The sequence below is a fragment of the Carassius carassius genome, chromosome 49, assembly GCF_963082965.1.
Source record: "Carassius carassius chromosome 49, fCarCar2.1, whole genome shotgun sequence".
Taxonomy (NCBI): domain Eukaryota; kingdom Metazoa; phylum Chordata; class Actinopteri; order Cypriniformes; family Cyprinidae; genus Carassius; species Carassius carassius.
The window spans coordinates 15700872-15720980 of record NC_081803.1 but is presented as its reverse complement, the minus strand read 5'-3'; the positions used below and the strand labels follow the sequence as shown (position 1 = coordinate 15720980).

The following is a 20109-nucleotide window of genomic DNA, read 5'->3' as shown; positions in this document are numbered from 1 at the left end:
AGAATAAATTGCCCACCAAAGGAAGGTTTATTTAGCAGTTTAGCTAACTACTATGAAAATATTCAAGATCTGTCAAAATTTAACCAATCATTGTCCACAAATATTGTACAAAATGGGCTATTTCTCTATCGCACCTATAGAGTCAGGACTTGTCTGTAAGGCCTTAATAAAGCTAATCAGTATCTCATCATAAAGTTTTGGTCGATGATGATTTTAATCAAGGTAAAGTACAATGCAAGTCTGATATGGTTGCATGTCTGGCGAATGTTGTACACAGGAGTTAGCAAGGGTCAGTGGTGATTTTTGTACATATGAGTATCAGTTGTTCTTAGAAAGAGCTTACAAAAAATAATGAGAATCAAACTTAACCATATATGAACTCGGTAAAACATATCTTTATTTAAAATGTTTTAAACCTGAATAATTTTCGTTTTGTTAACTTTTTTCTTAAACTTTGACTGTTACTGTTAGCATTACTTCATACTGGGATGTTTGCTAAACTTGATGGATGTGACACAGCACAGCCCTACCACCAGTCACCACTGCTGTAAGCATAGCATAAAATATGAATGTCAATCACCTTGCATCAACAACATCTTCACAATCACCCACAATATTTAATACAATATTATATAATTTTATCATAATATTATTATGATACAGCCTTTAAGTGATTTGGTACAATTCTTTTGTGCAAAAATACATCAGCTAATCGTTTCCTGATCTCTTTAGTCCTGGTGCAATAAACAGTGGGGTTAATTAATGAAGGAACAAGAGAGGCTATGATTGTTACTGCGTTTCTGTCTGTTAAGCTTCGCACAACTCCTATTTTAGTTAGTAAAATAGAGACCAGCTTTGGTGCATAATAACTAAACAAGACAATGAGATGACTGGAGCAGGTGCTGATCATTTGCTTTTTGCTTGAGTTGTTGGAGAGTCTAGTAACGCTGTAAGCCAGGACAGCATAGGTACACAGAATAAAGGGAAACTGCCCACACAGCAGCCAAAGACTGATCATTGCAGGTATGAACGATGCGCGTACCAGCAAGACAGGAATCGGCCTAAACTATATAAATAATTAAAAAGGCTATTGATATAATTTTGGTTGTCGACTACGCCATCTAGGGACTTGCACCCTAAAAATATATTACCAGCCACCAGCTTTTAGGAACTCACAGCACACAGGTTCGTTATCAGCAAATAACTGGACAGAGTCATGGGTTCTGAAAAAAACACTTTACTCAACCTACTGCAAGTACATTATAAAAGTCACCCCTCAGAGGAGCAGTATACGGAATACTCAATTGTAACTGAACCCACAAGAATTGGAAAAAAGAAAGAAAGAAAGCACAAAAAAAGAAAAAAAGGTCAAGAGACAGCAATGGTAAATCACAACAAAAAAACAAATCAAAATAACACATACACTCCAAACACCTTCATCAACAAAACCATACAGGGCTGAAAGACATCTACTTCGGGCACCTCTGGCTTCAAGTGACCTTCAAAGAAAGCAAAAATAAACTCCACTCAATACTCACACCACACCACACCGGTGAAATACACCACTCTTAAGTGAACGGGAGACCCAACTACCACAGCCCTAGAGCACCCGCCTCAGTGACCCTCAGCTCCTGCATAGAAATACAAAAGCAAGCAAACAATACAATAACCAACGTCACGATCAACATAATACAAAACAAGAATTAATTCAATCAAGCTGGAATAATCAGCTGGACTTCCACACCCCAAACCCAGCATATAATAATAATAATATATATATATATATATATATATATATATATATATATAAAATATATTATATAATAATATAATAAATATAATAATCAAAATAAATCAAACTATTCAATAAAACGGATAAATGAAAAAAAAAAACACAAATAACAGAACAGAAAACCAAAATAAGGAACTAGACAATTAAATTCACCATTGCATTTTTAGGCAAACAAACCCCAACCAGGTTGACTGGAAAAAGAAAAAAAAGAAACACTTAAAATCCGGGCGAGACAACAGCGCCGACCGAGGCTGTTCGCGCTCAGGGCCGGCTCTAGGTTATAGTGTTTTCATTTTCTTACGTGTTTTCATTTACCCCATCATTTAAAGCGCTAAAACCAGCTGTCAGATGTTTTCGCGCCACTCCCCGTTGCTGTCAGAGTGACTCATTCGTTTTTTAGGATTGTAAATCTAGTAAAAGAAATGGACAAATACAAGCAGTGTGTGGACAGTGCACAGTAAAAGTGTACAGCGTGTGCGCAGCTTTCATAATACGATACATACATTTAATTAACTTTTTTTCTTTTTAATTCTGCAATTTTACGCACCATCCAGCAGATGGCGCCCCAGGCGGCCGCCTGTCGGCAAAGCCGGCCCTGTTCGCGCTAATGCCAGATCTAATGCCCAGCCACAGACGACGATTTCCCTTTTGTAGATGAACTGCAGCTGGTGTACAGCCACCACTAATGGCAACGCCACAGAACGCTGCAAAGATACACACTATAAGCGCACATACGTGAACCCTGAACCCACGTGAACACCAAACTATCGGCACATCAAAGTGGTCCAACTCCTTCGCATGCTACCAGCCTTTTCTCCTGCAGCACGTCGAGCCAGAAATAACAAACCAATAGGGCGGGTATTACAACCGATCGCCTCACCCAACTATCGCAACCCATTTAAATATGCACTTCCTAATTTAAGATAACCAATGGGTGATCTGTACGTCACCCACACACTACACAGGCAAGAAGAAATAGGGTTCAGGATTAACACAAGCAGCTCTGATCATAGAAGGATAATCACAGAACACATATCTGATGACAGGCTGACAGTATGGGACGCTATCTATCACTGATATCACAACACCCATTATAGCAAAACCAATGAGCCAAGTTAGTAAAATAAGCAGAAATGTTCGTGAATTTGTTACAATGCTGTAGTATCTTAAAGGAAGTCTAATTGCAATAAGTCTGTCTATTGCCATTAATGTCAGAGCCATGCACTCTATAAAATCACCAAGAAGATAAAAGTATGTTCTTGAGATACAAGAGTAATATAAATCTCAGCCAGCAGCACTGAGATCATGGATGTGCTGCAGGTAGAGGAGAATATTATGTCAACAACAGCTAGATTACAGATTAATATGTACATTGGTTTGTGTAAATGCCCGTTAGTTGAGATGATACACAGATTAATTCCATTCCCAAGAAGTATGAGCATGTAGGTTAATAAATCAAATCCAGTGATTATAAAGCTGTCTACATTTTTTACAGAGTAATTTTCAGCTGTCATTTTCAATCAGCCATTTCCCAATATTCAAATATTTCAAAATATAGTTAGTACAGGTGATGAGAAGTCAATTAGGGTCTCAATGTACTCATATATGCACAGAAAAAAAGCTCCTATGAAGGAAAATGATACAGAAAGCGTCTGTAACTGCAAGGTGATGAAAACTCTGAAAGTTGAAATATAGTTTTATCAGAAGTACAAAAAGTGTTTCATGCATTCTTAGATTAAAAAAAGATATAACGTAATATAATTATTGTACTTTTCTTCTTTAGTTGCTTAATTCCAATCAGAGTACTAAAATAGCATAACAAATAGCATAAAACTGCCTGAGATGTTCTTCCTATTCAGATAAATATATGACTGAAATCCTGCCTTTTATATTTTAATATGTGACAGATACTGTACGTCATGGTTTCCTAGGAACCATGAATGAGTAAACATACTTGTATAACATAGAAATTCTCTGAAGTATACTTTGTGGTTAAAAAAACACACATATATAAAAAAAAATTATATATCCAGCCAAATTATAATGTATTAAAGGGGTCATATGATGCTTTTTTAAAGATCATTATTTTGTGTATTTGGTGTAACAGAATATGTTGACATGCTTTAATGTTAAACATTTTTTTTCAATACTGTACATTATTGTAGGTAATCTATGCCCCATCTCACTCAAACGCATTGTTTTCTACAAAATCCCTACTTCCGACAAGCGCAGTCTGCTCTGATTGGCTAGCTGACTCATTGTGCATTGTGGTTGGCGAACACCGCAAGCACTAGTTGCAAATGATACCCTTTTCCATAATCGCATATGTGTTTGTAGTACACAAGCCATGGACAGTTAAGACAGCTGACTCCACTGTGTGACCATCTTTCTCTCTCTCTTTCTCTCACACACACACACACACACACACACACACACACACACACACACACACACACACACACACACGCAAAACTCTGCATTTAAAAACATTCAATAGCAAATACTTAAACTAACAACAAAACATACTTCCAGTAGTTGATTCAGAAGAGCCAGACTGTCGTAGCAAAGTCAGAATAACCTCCTCTCCTAGGTTCACGAAACGGTCATCCATAAAATGCATTGCTGTTCTGTTGTAAGTAATCTTAAAGATTCCTAAATGCATCTACTTTTGGAAGGCGAAATAAAAAGTGCTTTTGCTTTCACTTAGATACACACAGCATCTCCCTGACATGGCTGCTTCAACACTAAATGCATGTGGTTACTGAAACCATGCCTTCTTTCTTTGCATGAACATTTGGCCAGCATTACGCAAATATTTCCACATAGTGACGTAGACATGTGGGGGCATGTTTGAATGAGCCGTTTTAGGGGTGAATGGCATAATCTTAACTTTGCTAAAGAATATCTCTTTGGTTTTGAGACTTCAGTCTTTGCAACTTTACAGATCTTCTTCATGCACCAAGAGCTTGTTACACTCAAAAGAGAAAGGAAAAATTTAAACCGCATCATAAGACCCCTTTAAACTACTATTTAATTAGACATGATTGGGAGATAGGGGTAGTTTGTCAAACAAGGTTAAAGGTGCTATATTGCTCATGTCTCATGTTCATGTTATATTTTTGGCAAATGTAAAAGTCCTTTCACACCAAAAGTCTCAGGCTGAAGTAAATGTAAATTTACATCTGTACAGTAGAATGCGGTGGAAGAAAATTCAACACTCTATAAAATGTAAGTTTATCTTGTGTAAACTTTGCTTATTAGTTTGGTTGTATTGGATCATCAAAGGTCAGCAGCAAATTGGTTAATAAAATGGGATAAAAAACATAAAGGATATTTGTATTATTTAACATATTTAATTATTGCAGCTTTGAGTCATCATAATCTGAGTTGCTTTTTAACTGTTTTTATTAATTTTGAGGAAAAATAAATCAGATTTTTTTGGAGTGAGTTGAATTAAATCATCATTAAATCATTATTCTAGAACTAAAGTATCATCTTTTTCCTGATTTTTCTCAGATTGGGACAGAAGAGCTTTCAATCAATAAATGGAAAAAAAGTAACTGGTGTTACTTATTTAAAAAAGTTTTTTTTTTTTTTTGTAAATTAAAAAAATATGCGTTACACTATGCATTTACTAGTTACTTGAAAAAAGTAATCTGACTACGTAACTTGCATTACCTGTAATGTGTTACCCCCAACACTGTTAACCAATTTGTAATAATTGAACCAAAAACCAGTGAGTGAGATTACTCATCACAGAGACGTCACTGTGAACCATAATGTATAGGCCAACTTAGTAATATACATAATGGCCTTCTTAATGTCCATTATTGTTCACACATGTCCATTTTTGTCCACAAAACTGCCGCTCACTGGATATTTTTTCTTTTTCGGACCATTCTCTGTAAACCCTAGAGATGGTTGTGCATGAAAATCCAAATAAATCAGCAGTTTTTGAAATACTCAGACCAGCCCATCTGGCACCAACAACCATTCCAAGTTCAAAGTCAATTAGATCCCATTACACAAAAGTTTTAAAAGAATCAGTGACTGCCGGGACTCAGGGACAACACATGTTATTTAATGATGACTTCCAGTTTTATATTTAATACACTGCAGATATACACTCACTGGCCACTTTATTAGGCAAACCTTGCTAGTACCGGGTTGGACCCCATTTTGCCTTCAGAAATGCCTTAATTCTTCGTGGCATAGATTCAACAAGGCGCTGGAAACATTCCTCAGAGATTTTGATCCATATTGACATGATAGCATCATGTAGTTGCTGCAAATTTGTCAGCTGCACATCCATGATGTGAATCTCCCATTCCACCACATCCCAAAGCTGCTCTATTGAATTGAGATCTAGTGACTGTGGAGGCCATCTGAGGAAAGTAAACTTATTGTCATTTTTTGAGCTTTGTGACATGGAGCATTATCCTGCAGGAAGTAGCCATCTGAAGATGGGTACACTGTAGTCATAAAGGGATGAACATGGATTGAGAAATCGAGACCAGGCAACCTTTTTCCAATCTTCTATTGTCCAATTTTGGTGAGCCTATGCGAATTGTAGCCTCTGTTTCCTGTTCTTAGCTGAGGTCTTCTGCTGCTGTAGCCCATCTGCTTCAGGGTTTGACATGTTGTGCGTTCAGAGATGGTTTTCAGCATAACTTGGTTGTAATGAGTGGTTATTTTAGTTACTGTTGCCGTTCTATCATCTCTAACTATCTGCCCATTCTCCTATGACCTTTGACATCAACCAGGCATTTTTGTCTACACAACTGCCGCTCACTGGATATTTTTTCTTTTTCGGACCATTCTCTGTAAACCCTAGAGATGGCTGTGCATGAAAATCCAAATAGATCAGCAGTTTTTGAAATACTCAGACCAGCCCGTCTGGCACCAACAACCATTCCAAGTTTAAAGTCAATTAAATCCACTTTCTTCCCCTTTCTGAGTGAAGTCATCCTCACCACATCTAGATGCCTAAATGCATTGAGTTGCTGCCATGTAATTGGTTGATTAGCAATTTGTGTTACCAAGCAATTGAACAGCTGTACCTAATAAAGTGGCCGGTGTACACAATGAATCTACAAATATTTTCTGTTTAACATTAAATAAAACGAAAATACATCTGCTAGCCTTGTTCTGATCTCTTTAGTTTTATTAAGGGAGGAATTAGAGAGGCTACAATCAAAAGTGCATTTCACTCTGCTGTGGTATCTCAATGGAAGCCTGATCGCAATAAGTCGGTCTATTGCCATTAATGTCAGACCCATGAACTCTGTGAAATCACCAAGATGATAGAAGTACATTCTTGAGATGCAAGAGTAATGTGAAATGGTTTTAATCTCAGCCACCAGCACTGAGATCATGGTTGGTCTGCAGGTAGCAGAGAACATTATATCAACAACAGCTAGATTACAGATTAATATGTACATTGGTTTGTATAAATGCCGGTTAGTTGAGATAATACACAGATTAATGCCATTCCAAAGAAGTATGAGCATGTAGGTTAATCCATCCATCCATCCATCCATCCATCATCTTCCGCTTATCCCGGGCCGGGTCGCGGGGGCAGCAGTCTAAGCAGAGATGCCCAGACTTCCCTCTCCCTAGAAACTTTCTCCAGCTCTTCTGGGGGGATACCAAGGCGTTCCCAGGCCAGCCGGGAGACATAGTCCCTCCAGCGTGTCTTCGGCCTTGCCTGGGCCTCCTCCCGGTGGGACGTACCCGAAACACCTTCCCAGGAAGGCGTCGAGGAGGCATCCGGAACAGATGCCCGAGCCACCTCAGCTGGCTCCTCTCGATGTGAAGGAGCAGCGGCTCTACTCTGAGCTCCTCCTGAGTGGCAGAGCTCCTCACCCTATCTCTAAGGGAGCGCCCAGCCACCCTGCGGAGAAAGCGCATTTCGGCCGCCTGTATCTGGGATCTTGTCCTTTCGGTCATGACCCACAGCTCATGACCATAGGTGAGAGAAGGAACGTAGATTGACTGGTAAATCGAGAGTTTTGCCTTGCAGCTCAGCTACTTCTTCACAATAACAGACAGGTACATCAACTGCATCACTGCAGATGCTGCACCTATCCGCCTGTCAATCTCCTGCTCCATCGTTCCCTCACTCGTGAACAAGACCCCAAGATACTTGAACTCCTCCACTTGAGGCAGGAGCTCTCCCCCAACCTGAAAGGTGCATGCCACCCTTTTCCGGCTGAGAACCATGGCCTCTGACTTGTTTAGTCTTTGTGATAGTCCCCAGTCGGAGCACTTTCCAGCACCCCTCCCAGAGACCCCAGGAAGGCCGGGTACTCTACACTGCCATTTGGACCGTAAGCACAAATGACAGTGAGAGACCTATCCCTGACCCGAAGGCGGAGGGAAGCGACCCTTTCATTCACCGGGGTAAACTCCAACACATGGTGACTTAGCTGGGGAGCTATGAGCAACCCCATACCAGAGTAGTAGAGAATCCAGCCTCTCTCAAGGGGGGTGGTTCCAGAACCCAAGCTGTGCGTGGAGCTGAGCCCGACTATCTCAAGTCGGTACCTCTCATCCTCCCGCACAAGCTCAGGCTCCTTCCCCGCCAGTGAGGTGACATTCCACATCCCTAAGGCCAGTTTCCATGTCCAGTTCCCCCAATAATTAGAAATCACTAAACCCTTTTCTCAAACATTAAGAGAGAGAGAGAGAGAGAGAGAGAGAGAGAGAGAGAGAGAGAGATGGAAGTTGCGTGTATGCGTGTTTCTGCGTTTCTCTTTTTAGAGTGAGTTTACTTAAAAACAGCGATTTTATCCTCTCGCTGCTGGAAAATATAATGTAGCAATTGAGTATTTAAACTGTATTTAATAAAAGTTGTGGGGCAGCGTTGACAAGTTTTTCTCCTGGATGTGTGAGCTGCGGGATTTCCGATATTCGTGTGTGCGTGTGTCAGTATGCAGCGCATTAATACAGAACAATAATTAAAGGCTCTAATGTACAACAGCACACCAGTATATGTGTGTATTGTAGGAGCTAGACGACGAATGATGACGTGTGATGGCATAGTAGTGGTGTCCCATTTCTTAGGGGAATATTTTTACCCCTACCCCTTGACACTCTGTTTCAAGGGACATGGGTAAGGGGTAGGCGGAGGGGTAGGGTGTGGGGTATAAAATAGATTTGGGACTGGGCCTTAATGTACTCACATATGGATAGAAATAAAGCTTTTGTGAAGGAAAATGGCAAAAAGATGCAGACAGCATCTGTAACTGCAAGGTTATGAAAACTCTGAAAGTTTGAATATACAGGTGCATCTTAATAAATTAGAATGTCATGAAAAAGTTCATTTATTTCAGTAATTCAACTCAAATTGTGAAACTCGTGGGTTAAATAAATTCAATGCACACAGACTAAAGATATTTAAGTCTTTGCTTCTTTTAATTGTGATAGTTTTGGCTCACATTCAACAAAAAAAACCACCAATTCTTAACAAATTAGAATATGGTGACATGCCAATCAGCTAATCAACTCAAAACCCCTGCAAAGGTTTCCTGAGCCTTCAAAATGGTCTCCTGGTTTAGTTCACTAGGCTACACAATCATGGGGAAGACTGCTGATCTGACAGCTGGCTGTTCACAGAGTGCTGTATCCAAGCATGTTAACAGAGCGTTGAGTGGAAGGAAAATCTGTGGAAGAAAAAGATGCACAACCAACCGAGAGAACCGCAGGATTGTCAAGCAAAATCGATTCAAGAATTTGAGTGAACTTCATAAGGAATAGACTGAGGCTGGGGTCAAGGCATCAAGAGCCACCACACACAGACCTGTCAAGGAATGTGGCTACAGTTGTCGTATTTCTTTTGTTAAGCCACTCCTGAACCACAGACAACGTCAGAGGCGTCTTACCTGGGCTAAGGAGAAGAAAAAACTGGACTGTTGTCCAGTGGTCCAAAGTCCTCTTTTCAGATGAAAGCGAGTTTTGTATTTCATTTGGAAACCAAGGTCCTAGAGTCTGGAGGAAGGGTGGACAAGCTCTTAGCCCAAGTTGTTTGAAGTCTAGTGTTAAGTTTCCACAGTCTATGATGATTTGTGGTGCAATGTCATCATCTTCTTTTTTTATTGTCTGGTTAGGGAGGATGCCGTCCAGATCTTATGTTGTAATTTTATGAAATAACAATTTCTTTGTATATTTATTGAGGCAAGCTGTCAAGTTGTCATGTTTATGTTACATTTTGTAGACATTTCCCCAAAACATTTTAATGTTTCTGTAAAATTAAACTGTTTTAGTGTCCCCATTATGATTCTTAACTGGTCCAGTAGATGGAGTTAAGTACTTCTTATCTTGAGGAAACAGTTTAGAGTAGTGAAATTTTAAATGACCTCTCTCGGACAATGACCTAGACAGAGAATATTTTTTTTTCTTTCTTTTTTTTATATTATGTTCTATGTGACCTCTGCCCCCTCTGTGTCTGTTTTCTTGTGGGTACATTGCATGTCACAGTTCACTTGTTTATTCCCCTTGTTTACACTAATGAGCTTCGAGACTAAAATCTCCCAGGCTCAATATGAACCTCTCCACAGATTTACCTGAGTGCAAACAGTGCTATTTACAGGGTAATTAACATATTTCTCATTATCCTTTGGAACAGACACTTCATAATTAGGTGATGCAACACTTGTTGATTACTACAGATCCTCAATGCACACACATTCAATGGCAGGCTTTTCTTTAGCTAAAGAAATCATCTTACATACAGAATAATTTAACTTAAAATAACACAACAGACACAACATATTATGAATAAACAAACTGTTTAATAATAAACAGCTGATGACTGTCATTGGTAATAGAAATGTACAGAATTTGACATATAGCCACAGAACATTGTATATAATTTACTGCAATATAACTTAAAAGGTAACCTGACTTATGCGTAAAATAATATATCATTTCCATACTTTTTGATGGCGAAGGCCATCCTTCACAGTGTCTTCACAAGTGTTTTTGGTAAAAACGGTTAGAGGGAAACCTGCAGATAATAAGAATGCCTTTTCATCTAAAATATTTAGAAAATAGGCCATCATGAAGCAGCAGCACAACAGTTTCTCCACTCTATAGATTAGCTGATGAATGTTATGTAGACAGCTAATCATATCATCATGATTGGCCAGTTGACAATTCCAGAGAGGCCTGGCATTCATATCATAATCAGATGCAAATATAGTTCAGTATGTAACAGGTCAGGGGTCTTTTTACAGGGCTGTGTGCTTGTATAAGCCTGAGCTTTCCAGAGCCCCATTGAGCAGCTCTTCACAATTCTATGGGTATTTCATACTGTACATTAATTGCGTTTTAGCATTCTCTTGAAATCTTGTGTATTATATATAACATTTGAGTTTAATTTAACAATGTGAGATTTAGTTTATTACACCGTTGTATTCATGCTAAAATATGTTTTTAGAAATCGAATATGTTTGTAAGTTTGGGCTTTTTGGTTAGGTTCCAATTGAAAATAATCTAGTAGTTGTTGCTATGTTTAATATAACTCAGTTTGTGCTTTTCTTCCCAGACAACATGAATACAGGATCAGTGAATGAAATGGTCATGAATCTTGAATTAACTGAAAACAGGAATATTTCTCTCCCGTCTTATTTCTACATTAGTGGTTTTTCTGGCATTCCTCACATGAGATACTATTATATATTTCTGTTTTTTGTGTACATTATTACTGTACTTGGAAATTCTTGCCTCATGTTTGTTATCATTATGGATCGAAATCTTCACACTCCTAAGTATTTAGCTGTCTTTAATTTATCTTTGACCGACATTAGTGAGAGTACAGCTGCAATCCCTCAACTACTGGACACGTTTTTGTTTGGGAATCAGTTGATACCATATGGATTGTGCATGTCCAATATGTTCTCTGTTTTGTTATTTCTTGCAATGCAGTCACTTACTCTCACTATTTTGTCTTTTGACAGATTAGTTGCTATTTCATTACCACTGAGGTATCATATGATTGTGACCCACGTATCAATGCTTGTTATAATTGGTGCTTCGTGGACACTAGCACTGTTACTAACAATCATTGGAGTAAATTTCATGAGCAGACTTTCTTTCTGCAAATTTATTGTCACTGTTAACAGTTTCTACTGTGATCATGGGCCTATATATCGTTCTGCCTGTAACAACAATTTCCCGAGTTCTGTGATAGCCAATTTGTTCCCAGCGATCATCCTTGGGTTTCCAGTATTTTTTGTTATCTTTTCATATACATGCATAGCTGTGACATTGTTCAAAATCACAACTCCACAAGACCGTCAAAGAGCCACAAAGACATGTTCTGCTCATTTAATATTAGTGGCTATATTTTATGTACCCATCACTCTTACATATGCGTTTTGGCCCTTTATTAACACTAACACAAGGATCATTAATCTTTCTCTAACCACTGCACTTCCGCCAATGCTTAACCCTATAATCTACACATTCATGACAGAGGAGTACATGGTGTCTGTGAAAAGACTTCTTAAACGACGATTCATACACCCATCTCATAAATAGACCTCTTTTTCCCAATTTACTAACAATGATACTTGTGATTTGATCAAGTATCAGCACTTGGACTGTTCATGGTTTGTGCCACTGCTTGTCTCTGTGTGTTCTAGACATCCAGCATTTCTCCCAGTGTGTGGTCATGGTGGAAGAAAAAAAAAAACACTGTACATTTTTTAAATGCTACTGTTGTTGTGTCACAGAATGTAATTTTATTTTCAGGTTAGAAAGTAATTAAGTAACTAAAATCTGCAGTTTATTTATGATGATAGTGCCTATTTGAAAATTTGCTGTGATGACTGCATAGTGGTTAATCATGAAACAAGTGCCTGGACTTCTTATTTTTTTCACTTCAAGCACTGCATGAGACATAATTAATTTGGGATATTTCTAATAGGCAGTCTTATCTGTCATTTGTTACTAATTAAATCATTTTGTCTGAGTGCTTAGTTTCATACATTTTTATTTTTATTTAACTTAAATATTGCGTTGTTTGCTTTTCTGTTTCTCACTGTGCAAACTTCTTATGATTGTATATTGTTCATCGAATATTATTGTTCAGTTAAATATGGCTTACCTGTTATTAAGGAATGGTCTGTGTGTTAGTGGTGGGTATTTTTCGGTGACTTCAGTGCAGGGTAACATTGTTACGCCAGTAGATGTCGGCAAGTGACGATCCTTATGAGTGAGTTAGTAGGCCATTCATTCAGCCATTTCATTCAAAAATGCTGATTCATTTAGGATCGAATCAAGGAAAGGTTTTAAACAAGGACATTTTTTACACAAATGCATCTTTCCTGTAGCATCCCAAGACATATTAAACTGCCATACTTATAGAGATTTGTGGGCATTCCTAAATTTCTAAATTTGATGTAAATCCCTAATTTGAAGATGTAAGTCCAGTAATTAAAAGATCTTAATATTTGTGGATTGGAAACAAATGGAAAATTGACAAGCTTTTGCTGCAGTTCTATGAATGTTTTGCCCAACAGGTCTTTGAGCCAGTCAAGTGACTGAAAACCATGAATTGTAGCCTCTGAATTCGGTAATGCTCAACACCATTGGTTCGAAACGCTGTCAATGCTTTGTAAAGCCTTTTTTTTTTTACCATGCCAGTAAAGCTACTGGAATCTCAATTTACCAGTTGCTGATAGCGATGCAGATTTTTAAAAATAGGATACACATCTCAGTAAGAGAATGTCTCTCTGTTCATGGTATGTATATGCTCAGCTCAATTTTTTAAAATATTGCCTTGGTCACACTGAGCCAATATTTATTTTGATGACTTTCGTGTGACTGATCACGCTGTAGCTAGTATGGGTAGCCTAACAAAATGCTTTCCCTGTCCAGATTTAATAATTGACACTTCAAATCAATTGGTCTTCAAATAAGGAAACCAGTGCAGTTAATCGCCGGCGTCAGTCACAAAATGTATATAGGCCTATATATATATATATATATATATATATATATATATATATATATATATATATATATATATATATATAAAATAGGCTTATTGTGAGGACGACTGGCAACAGCTGGTATTAAATTCTTTAGACACTGCACACCAAAGTCAAGTCAAGTCACCTTTATTTATATAGCGCTTTAAACAAAAACATTGCGTCAAAGCAACTGAACAACATTCATTAGGAAAACAGTGTGTAAATAATGCAAATGACAGTTAAAGGCAGTTCATCATTGAACTAGTTATGTCATCTCTGTTCAGTTTAAATAGTGTCTGTGCATTTATTTGCAATCGGGTCAACGATATCGCTGTAGATGAAGTGACCCCAACTAAGCAAACCAGAGGTGACAGTGGCAAGGAACCGAAACTCCATCGGTGACAGAATGGAGAAAAAAACCTTGGGAGAAACCAGGCTCAGTTGGGGCGTCAGTTCTCCTCTGACCAGACGAAACCAGTAGTTCAATTCCAGGCTGCAGCAAAGTCAGATTGTGCAGAATAATCATCTGTTTCCTGTGGTTTTGTCCTGGTGGTCATCTGAGACAAGGTCTTTACAGGGGATCTGTATCTGGGGCTCTAGTTTTCCTGGTCTCCGCTGTCTTTCAGGGCTGTAGAGGTCCTCTCTAGTTGCTGATCCACCATTTGGTCTGGATACGTACTGGATGACTCCGGGTGACTGCAGTGACCCTCTGATCTGGATACAGACTGGATCTGGTGGCTACGGTGACCACGGAATAAGAGAGAAAAAGACTAATATTAGCGTAGATACCATTCTTCTAATGATGTAGCAAGTACATCGGGTGTTATGGGAAGAGTTGCCGGTTCCGATTTACCTAATTAATGCAGCCTAAAAATCCTTTAACGGATTTGGATATTAAAAGCATATTAGTATGTTATGTGTAAGCCAGGGGATGGCCAGAGATGGGTCTTTAATCTAGATTTAAACTGCAAGAGTGTGTCTGCCTCCCGAACAATGTTAGGTAGTTATTCCAGAGTTTAGGCGCCAAATAGGAAAAAGGATCTGCCGCCCGCAGTTGATTTTGAAATTCTAGGTATTATCAAATTGCCTGAGTTTTGAGAATGTAGAGGATTATAATGTAAAAGGAGCTCACTCAAATACTGAGGTGCTAAACCATTCAGGGCTTTATAAGTAATAAGCAATATTTTAAAAACAAAATTGAACGCTGACCCTGACATGAAAACACTGACTGAGCTCAAATAACAACATCCTGACAGAATGTTTCCTGGGTTCACAGGCTTGTTTCCCACAGTCACAAACAATTTCGTTATAGTTCAATATTTAACAACCACAGTTAGCTAACGAAGCTTTTGGGAAACACACCTCAGATCTATCCAGTTTGTGAACCATTGGTTTCCACACTGGTTTTGTTAAACAAAATAAATGATAATTTTAAAAGATTGACTCAAAAGAATCATCTGTTCACGAGTTCAGATCATGAACTCCCGCTACCGCACCAAAGATGATTTATTCTTGAACATTTCAAATGAATAAAGACTTTAAATTCATCTGTAAAGCACATAAAGCTAACGTTTGACTTTATAAACCTTTATTTCATGCATGATTCATATGGATCGGTTAACTGAATGCAAAGTGTGAGTTCTAGGAGTATTTTTGTGTCGTGATGCTGAGCATGTATGCACGCTCACGAGGAGTTGCTAAATCAACAGGCTGCTGCATGCAGTTTTTTTGTTTTGTTTCAACGGAGAATCAGTTGCCGTATTGGTTAAAATCCCCAGACAGTTTAATTAAGTATTAAATTAAGAAATTACATTAAAAGTAATCACTTTGGTAATCTAAAACACTTTTCAGATGTAAATGTAATCTGTTCACCTCTTATTTAAAATTTAATTATAATGAAATACAGTTACTCATATTTTGTCTTTTAAATACATAATGCCGTTACATGTATTTCGTTACTCCCTTGGCCCTGGTGAGAGAGAGAGAGAGAGAGAGAGAGAGGTGGTCACACAGTGGAGTCAGCTGTCTTTTCGAACATTAAAGCACGTACACATATTCTGTTACTCCAAATACACAAAAAAATTATATTTAAAAAAGCATCATATGACCCCTTTAAATAAAAAAGAAACAGTTAATTTTACTGAAATACAAAATACATGGACCAGTTTATGGACCATAGGTGTATAGGTGTCCTTGTTTCACAGATGTAAAAGATTATGTGAAGAGCTGCAGAGGGATTCAGCATTTCCAGCATTCTGCTCCTAATGTGCTCCAAGACAACTCTCTCAATACATTTTAGGATGATCGGATTGAGTGCAATTGTTCTGTACTCATTCAGACAGGTAACTGTGTTCTTTTTGGAAACTGGGATTTTGAAACAAGTAGGGACAGTGGCCTGTTAACCCTTTCGCATGTGAGTTTAAAATATTCTAAATGAGACCCTAGCCTGGGTTTTTTCAGGCGACCATTATTTTAGAATGTATCGCCTTATTGTTTCCATGGTGACGCGTCATGCTTGTCATTTGACACAACACAGCTACAATAGATCTCTATGACACGTGGATCACTTTTATTTAGTTTTTCCTGTTTTATTAAAAAATGTTCACAAAACATGCTCACTATATTATGAAATATCTGATATTCTGATTCTGAAATATGTGCAAGTAAATATATTTGGTAGCTTAAACATGTTTATGTCGACCGTGTTAGTTGATCTATACCTGGGCGCCGCCATGTTAGTTCGTGCTGAATCCGAGCTGTGGGACTTACAACACGCAAATTCATCCTCTCCTCCTAAAAGTAAGTCTGCAGAAAACTGGGAGAAGAGCAAAGTAAACTTTAGTTACCTACACATTCTGTATATGATATCAATAAAAACATGTACCGTAGTCAGATTATATTTTTAAGGAACATTATTGCAGTTTCCACAGACATCAGCATATATTTTACAAACTGTAAATGTATGTTTTTGCTAGTATTCATGTGTATTTAAATGTCTGAGACTGTAAATGAGCATTAAATGGTTGAAAAAACTGAATATGTGTGATAATATGACAAGTGCTCAGCATGTCCAATCTGGCTCTACGCCAGTCAAAGCGCAAAAGCAGATTTAAATTTAGAAGTTGATGTCGTGACGCACTGAAAGTTCTAATTACACCGGTGTGATCATACGCTTCGGGGACCAGCCATAACTGATCACACCGTTGTGATCATACGCATTAAAGGGTTAAAGGGACAGGTTAAAAATAGAGGTAAGAACACCATCCAGCTCTGAAGCACATGCCCTGAGCGCCCACACTGGGATAATATGTTGGCCTGTTCCCTTCAGTTCTTGCATCAGCTGTAGAATAAAAGCTTTCAATCTTCTCCCTGCACTGCCTTTTATGACCTTCCTCAGTTCGTATTTTGCTGCTGTATATTCTCTTTACTAGATGATCTAAATGTGCTTTTGGCTTGAAATCTTTCTGACTTGTATGGTGGGCACAATGTTGTCAGTGCAAGTACTGATGTACCCAGCTTTATACACCTACCAGTAGTGGTCATTTTTCAAATCGTCATATCGTCAGCCCGTGAGATCGACGATACACAATATTATCGAGCATGGGTGGAGCAAGAGAGAGACTCTTTGTTCTTGTCATAGCATAACTATTGGGTGTTTTAAACCGCGCAGGTGCGCGAGAAAGAGCCTATGGAGTCACCAATAATAAAAAAATATATATACTTTCAAACATACTGACTGATTTAACTAACATAAATATAAAAATACTGTATTTAAAACAGCTAGTTCATACATAGTCGGATGCAGCTGTCATATCGCACCTCCGCATCTGTGCAGGGAAGTTATCAGTCTAAATGTTCTGTAAAATCAGTCAATGGTGAAAATCAATAGTAGATTTAATTTAAAGTCCAACAGTTTAACACTAATATTGGGCATAAACGAACATTTAAATATAAAGTATTCAAAACAGGTAAGTTCATATATTTGGAGTAAAGTTGAATTGAACTGATGCATCAGTCATACAGCGCTCCGGACCGCGCGCCTCATGACAAGTCCGACGCACCGTCACAGAAACAAGAATGAGATGCAGTCTAACATAACTGTGGCATTAAACTCAGTTAGTGAGGGTTCGTTTAATATATTGCACAAACAGTATATAGGCAGTTTAGATTACTTGTTAAAGTGGAATGAAATACCTTATATCTGCAGACGATGTACGTCTGTTTGTGGATGGAGACTTTGTAACGGCCGAAACTATGTATTTGCCGCCTTGTTAATTATTTTGTCTTTACTTTATTTGTGACACCAAGAAAGATTTAATCTCTCATGTATGAGAAGAGCGCGTTGCCGTTTACCAGCCATTAAATGTGTGGGACACCAACTCGACGTTTTCTATCTCTTTCATTTCATGGATTTAACGAATTATCTGAGTCAAAGCGTTACAACTTCACGACTACATGCTCTAATCCTCCTGCACGTGCGAGGTGTGTGTGTGAAATGCGGGGAGTGAAATTAAGTGAAATAGCTGGGCAGTTTAAAAGCCGAATTATAATAAGCAGCCTAATAAAAATGAAAATAATAGTTATTATTACTATAATCTAATACATTAATAGGAAAATGAGCCTAATATCGTCTTGATTATCGACAGAGAATTCTGCTTATGTCGATATCCCTGACGATCGTCGATACACGATACTATCGTCTATCGGCACAACCCTACCTACCAGTCTGCCTGAGCAAAATAACCCGGGATTATACACTCAGTTTCCAAAAACCAGAGTCTGACTTGGTTAACAGTTGGGCTATTTGGCTTAAAGCCAAGTGTAGTTGGTACACAGAATGACTGTACTTTACTGCAATCTGGTGGCGATCGAATGAGCTTTCATGCTAAACATGGAGACATGGTGCTTTTCAATATTACTGCAATAGCTTTGGATAGTAAAAGAAAGAGAATTAAATGATGAGTGTGCAGATCATTTGGTTAATTGTGGAGACAGGCCCTGTCCTATGGGGGAGCTCAAATGAAATTTATGTTAGAATCCACTCATCGCTCACAAAGCTGAAGTTTTGTCCAGTGCTGACTTCTGCATGCTTTCAGATCATATAACAAAATGTAGATGCAATATTAAAAAGAGATTAATTGTGCAGTATAGAGAGCTTCACTGATTATAATGTAACTTTGTGAGATCATGATGAACTAAGATGAGTGACAGCTTTTTACTGGATTACTGGATATCAAGTCAATGAATGAGGTATTGAGCAGGCCAATGCCGGGTTCCATAAAAGTCCTGGTGGGAGGGGAGAGAGACACCAACGATCTTCTCAGCTGCTCTCACTAAGTTTTGAAATGACTTGCAGCAGGATGCGTTGCAGGCACCATACCACACAGTGATGAAGCTAGTCAGGATGCTCTCGATAGTGCCTCTGTAGAAGGTGCATATGATGGGGGCCGGGGCTCTGGCCCTTCTCAGTTTGCAGAGGAAGTAGAGATGCTGTTATGTTTTCTTGGCCAGTGCTGCGGTGTTGTCGGTCCAGGAGAGGTCCTCTGTGATGTGCACACCCAGGAACTTGGTGCTGCTCACTCTCTCCACAGTTGCACCGTTGATGGTCAGAGGAACATGTTAAGTGTGCACTCTCCTGAAGTCAACAACAATCTCCTTCATCTTCTCCCAGTTGGAGCAGCTTGTGAATGAGCTGCTGATGGATGATTGTGTTGAATGCTGAACAGTAGTCTATGAACAGCATATGAGTATGAGTCTTTTTTCTCTAGATGTGTGAGTTCTGAGTGGATGGCAGTTGCAATGCCATCATCGGTCGAGCGATTGGACTGATATGCAAACTGGAAGGGGTTCAGGGAGGGGGGGAGGGTAGATATGATATGGTGCATGACTAGCCGTTCAAAGCACTTCATGAGAATAGGAGTAAGTGCAACTGGACGGTACTCATTGTAGCACGATGGAGACAGCAGGACTGGAATGATGGTGGTAGCATGGTGGTGGCGTTCAGCTGGTTCAGCAGGGAGATTGTGCTTTGACAGATCCATCGAATGCGATTTTCATGCACATCTCGTCAGTAAAGGCGCTCCTGTGATTATAAATATATTTCCAGCACTTGCATTCAGATCAGGGTTGCCAAGTTTTCAAAACAAATCCTGCCCAGTTTCTTATCAAAACTAGTCCAAAACTAGCCCAATCGCGTTTCTAGGAGGTTCCCCGATAAAAATTGCGTCCCGAGGTTAAAATACACTTTTTTTGGCAGGGTTGCCTTGATAAAATTCGCATTTTAGGGGCTAAACATCACATTATTGGTATTGGGGTCACTTCAACCCGCGGACATGAAAA

The 20109-nt window shown here is 38.7% G+C and overlaps 1 protein-coding gene and 1 pseudogene across 1 annotated transcript; one reads left to right on the top strand and one right to left on the bottom strand.

The window, feature by feature from the left end:
* Positions 1-652: 652 nt before the first annotated feature.
* On the bottom strand, positions 653-3306 carry LOC132132811 (olfactory receptor 10G4-like; annotated as a pseudogene).
* Positions 3307-11374: 8068 nt separating this feature from the next.
* or42b2 (odorant receptor, family 42, subfamily B, member 2) lies at positions 11375-12334 on the top strand. Its single transcript, XM_059545380.1, has one exon. The coding sequence runs from the start codon at positions 11375-11377 to the stop codon at positions 12332-12334; it is 960 nt and encodes a 319-aa protein (XP_059401363.1).
* The last annotated feature ends 7775 nt before the right edge of the window (positions 12335-20109 follow it).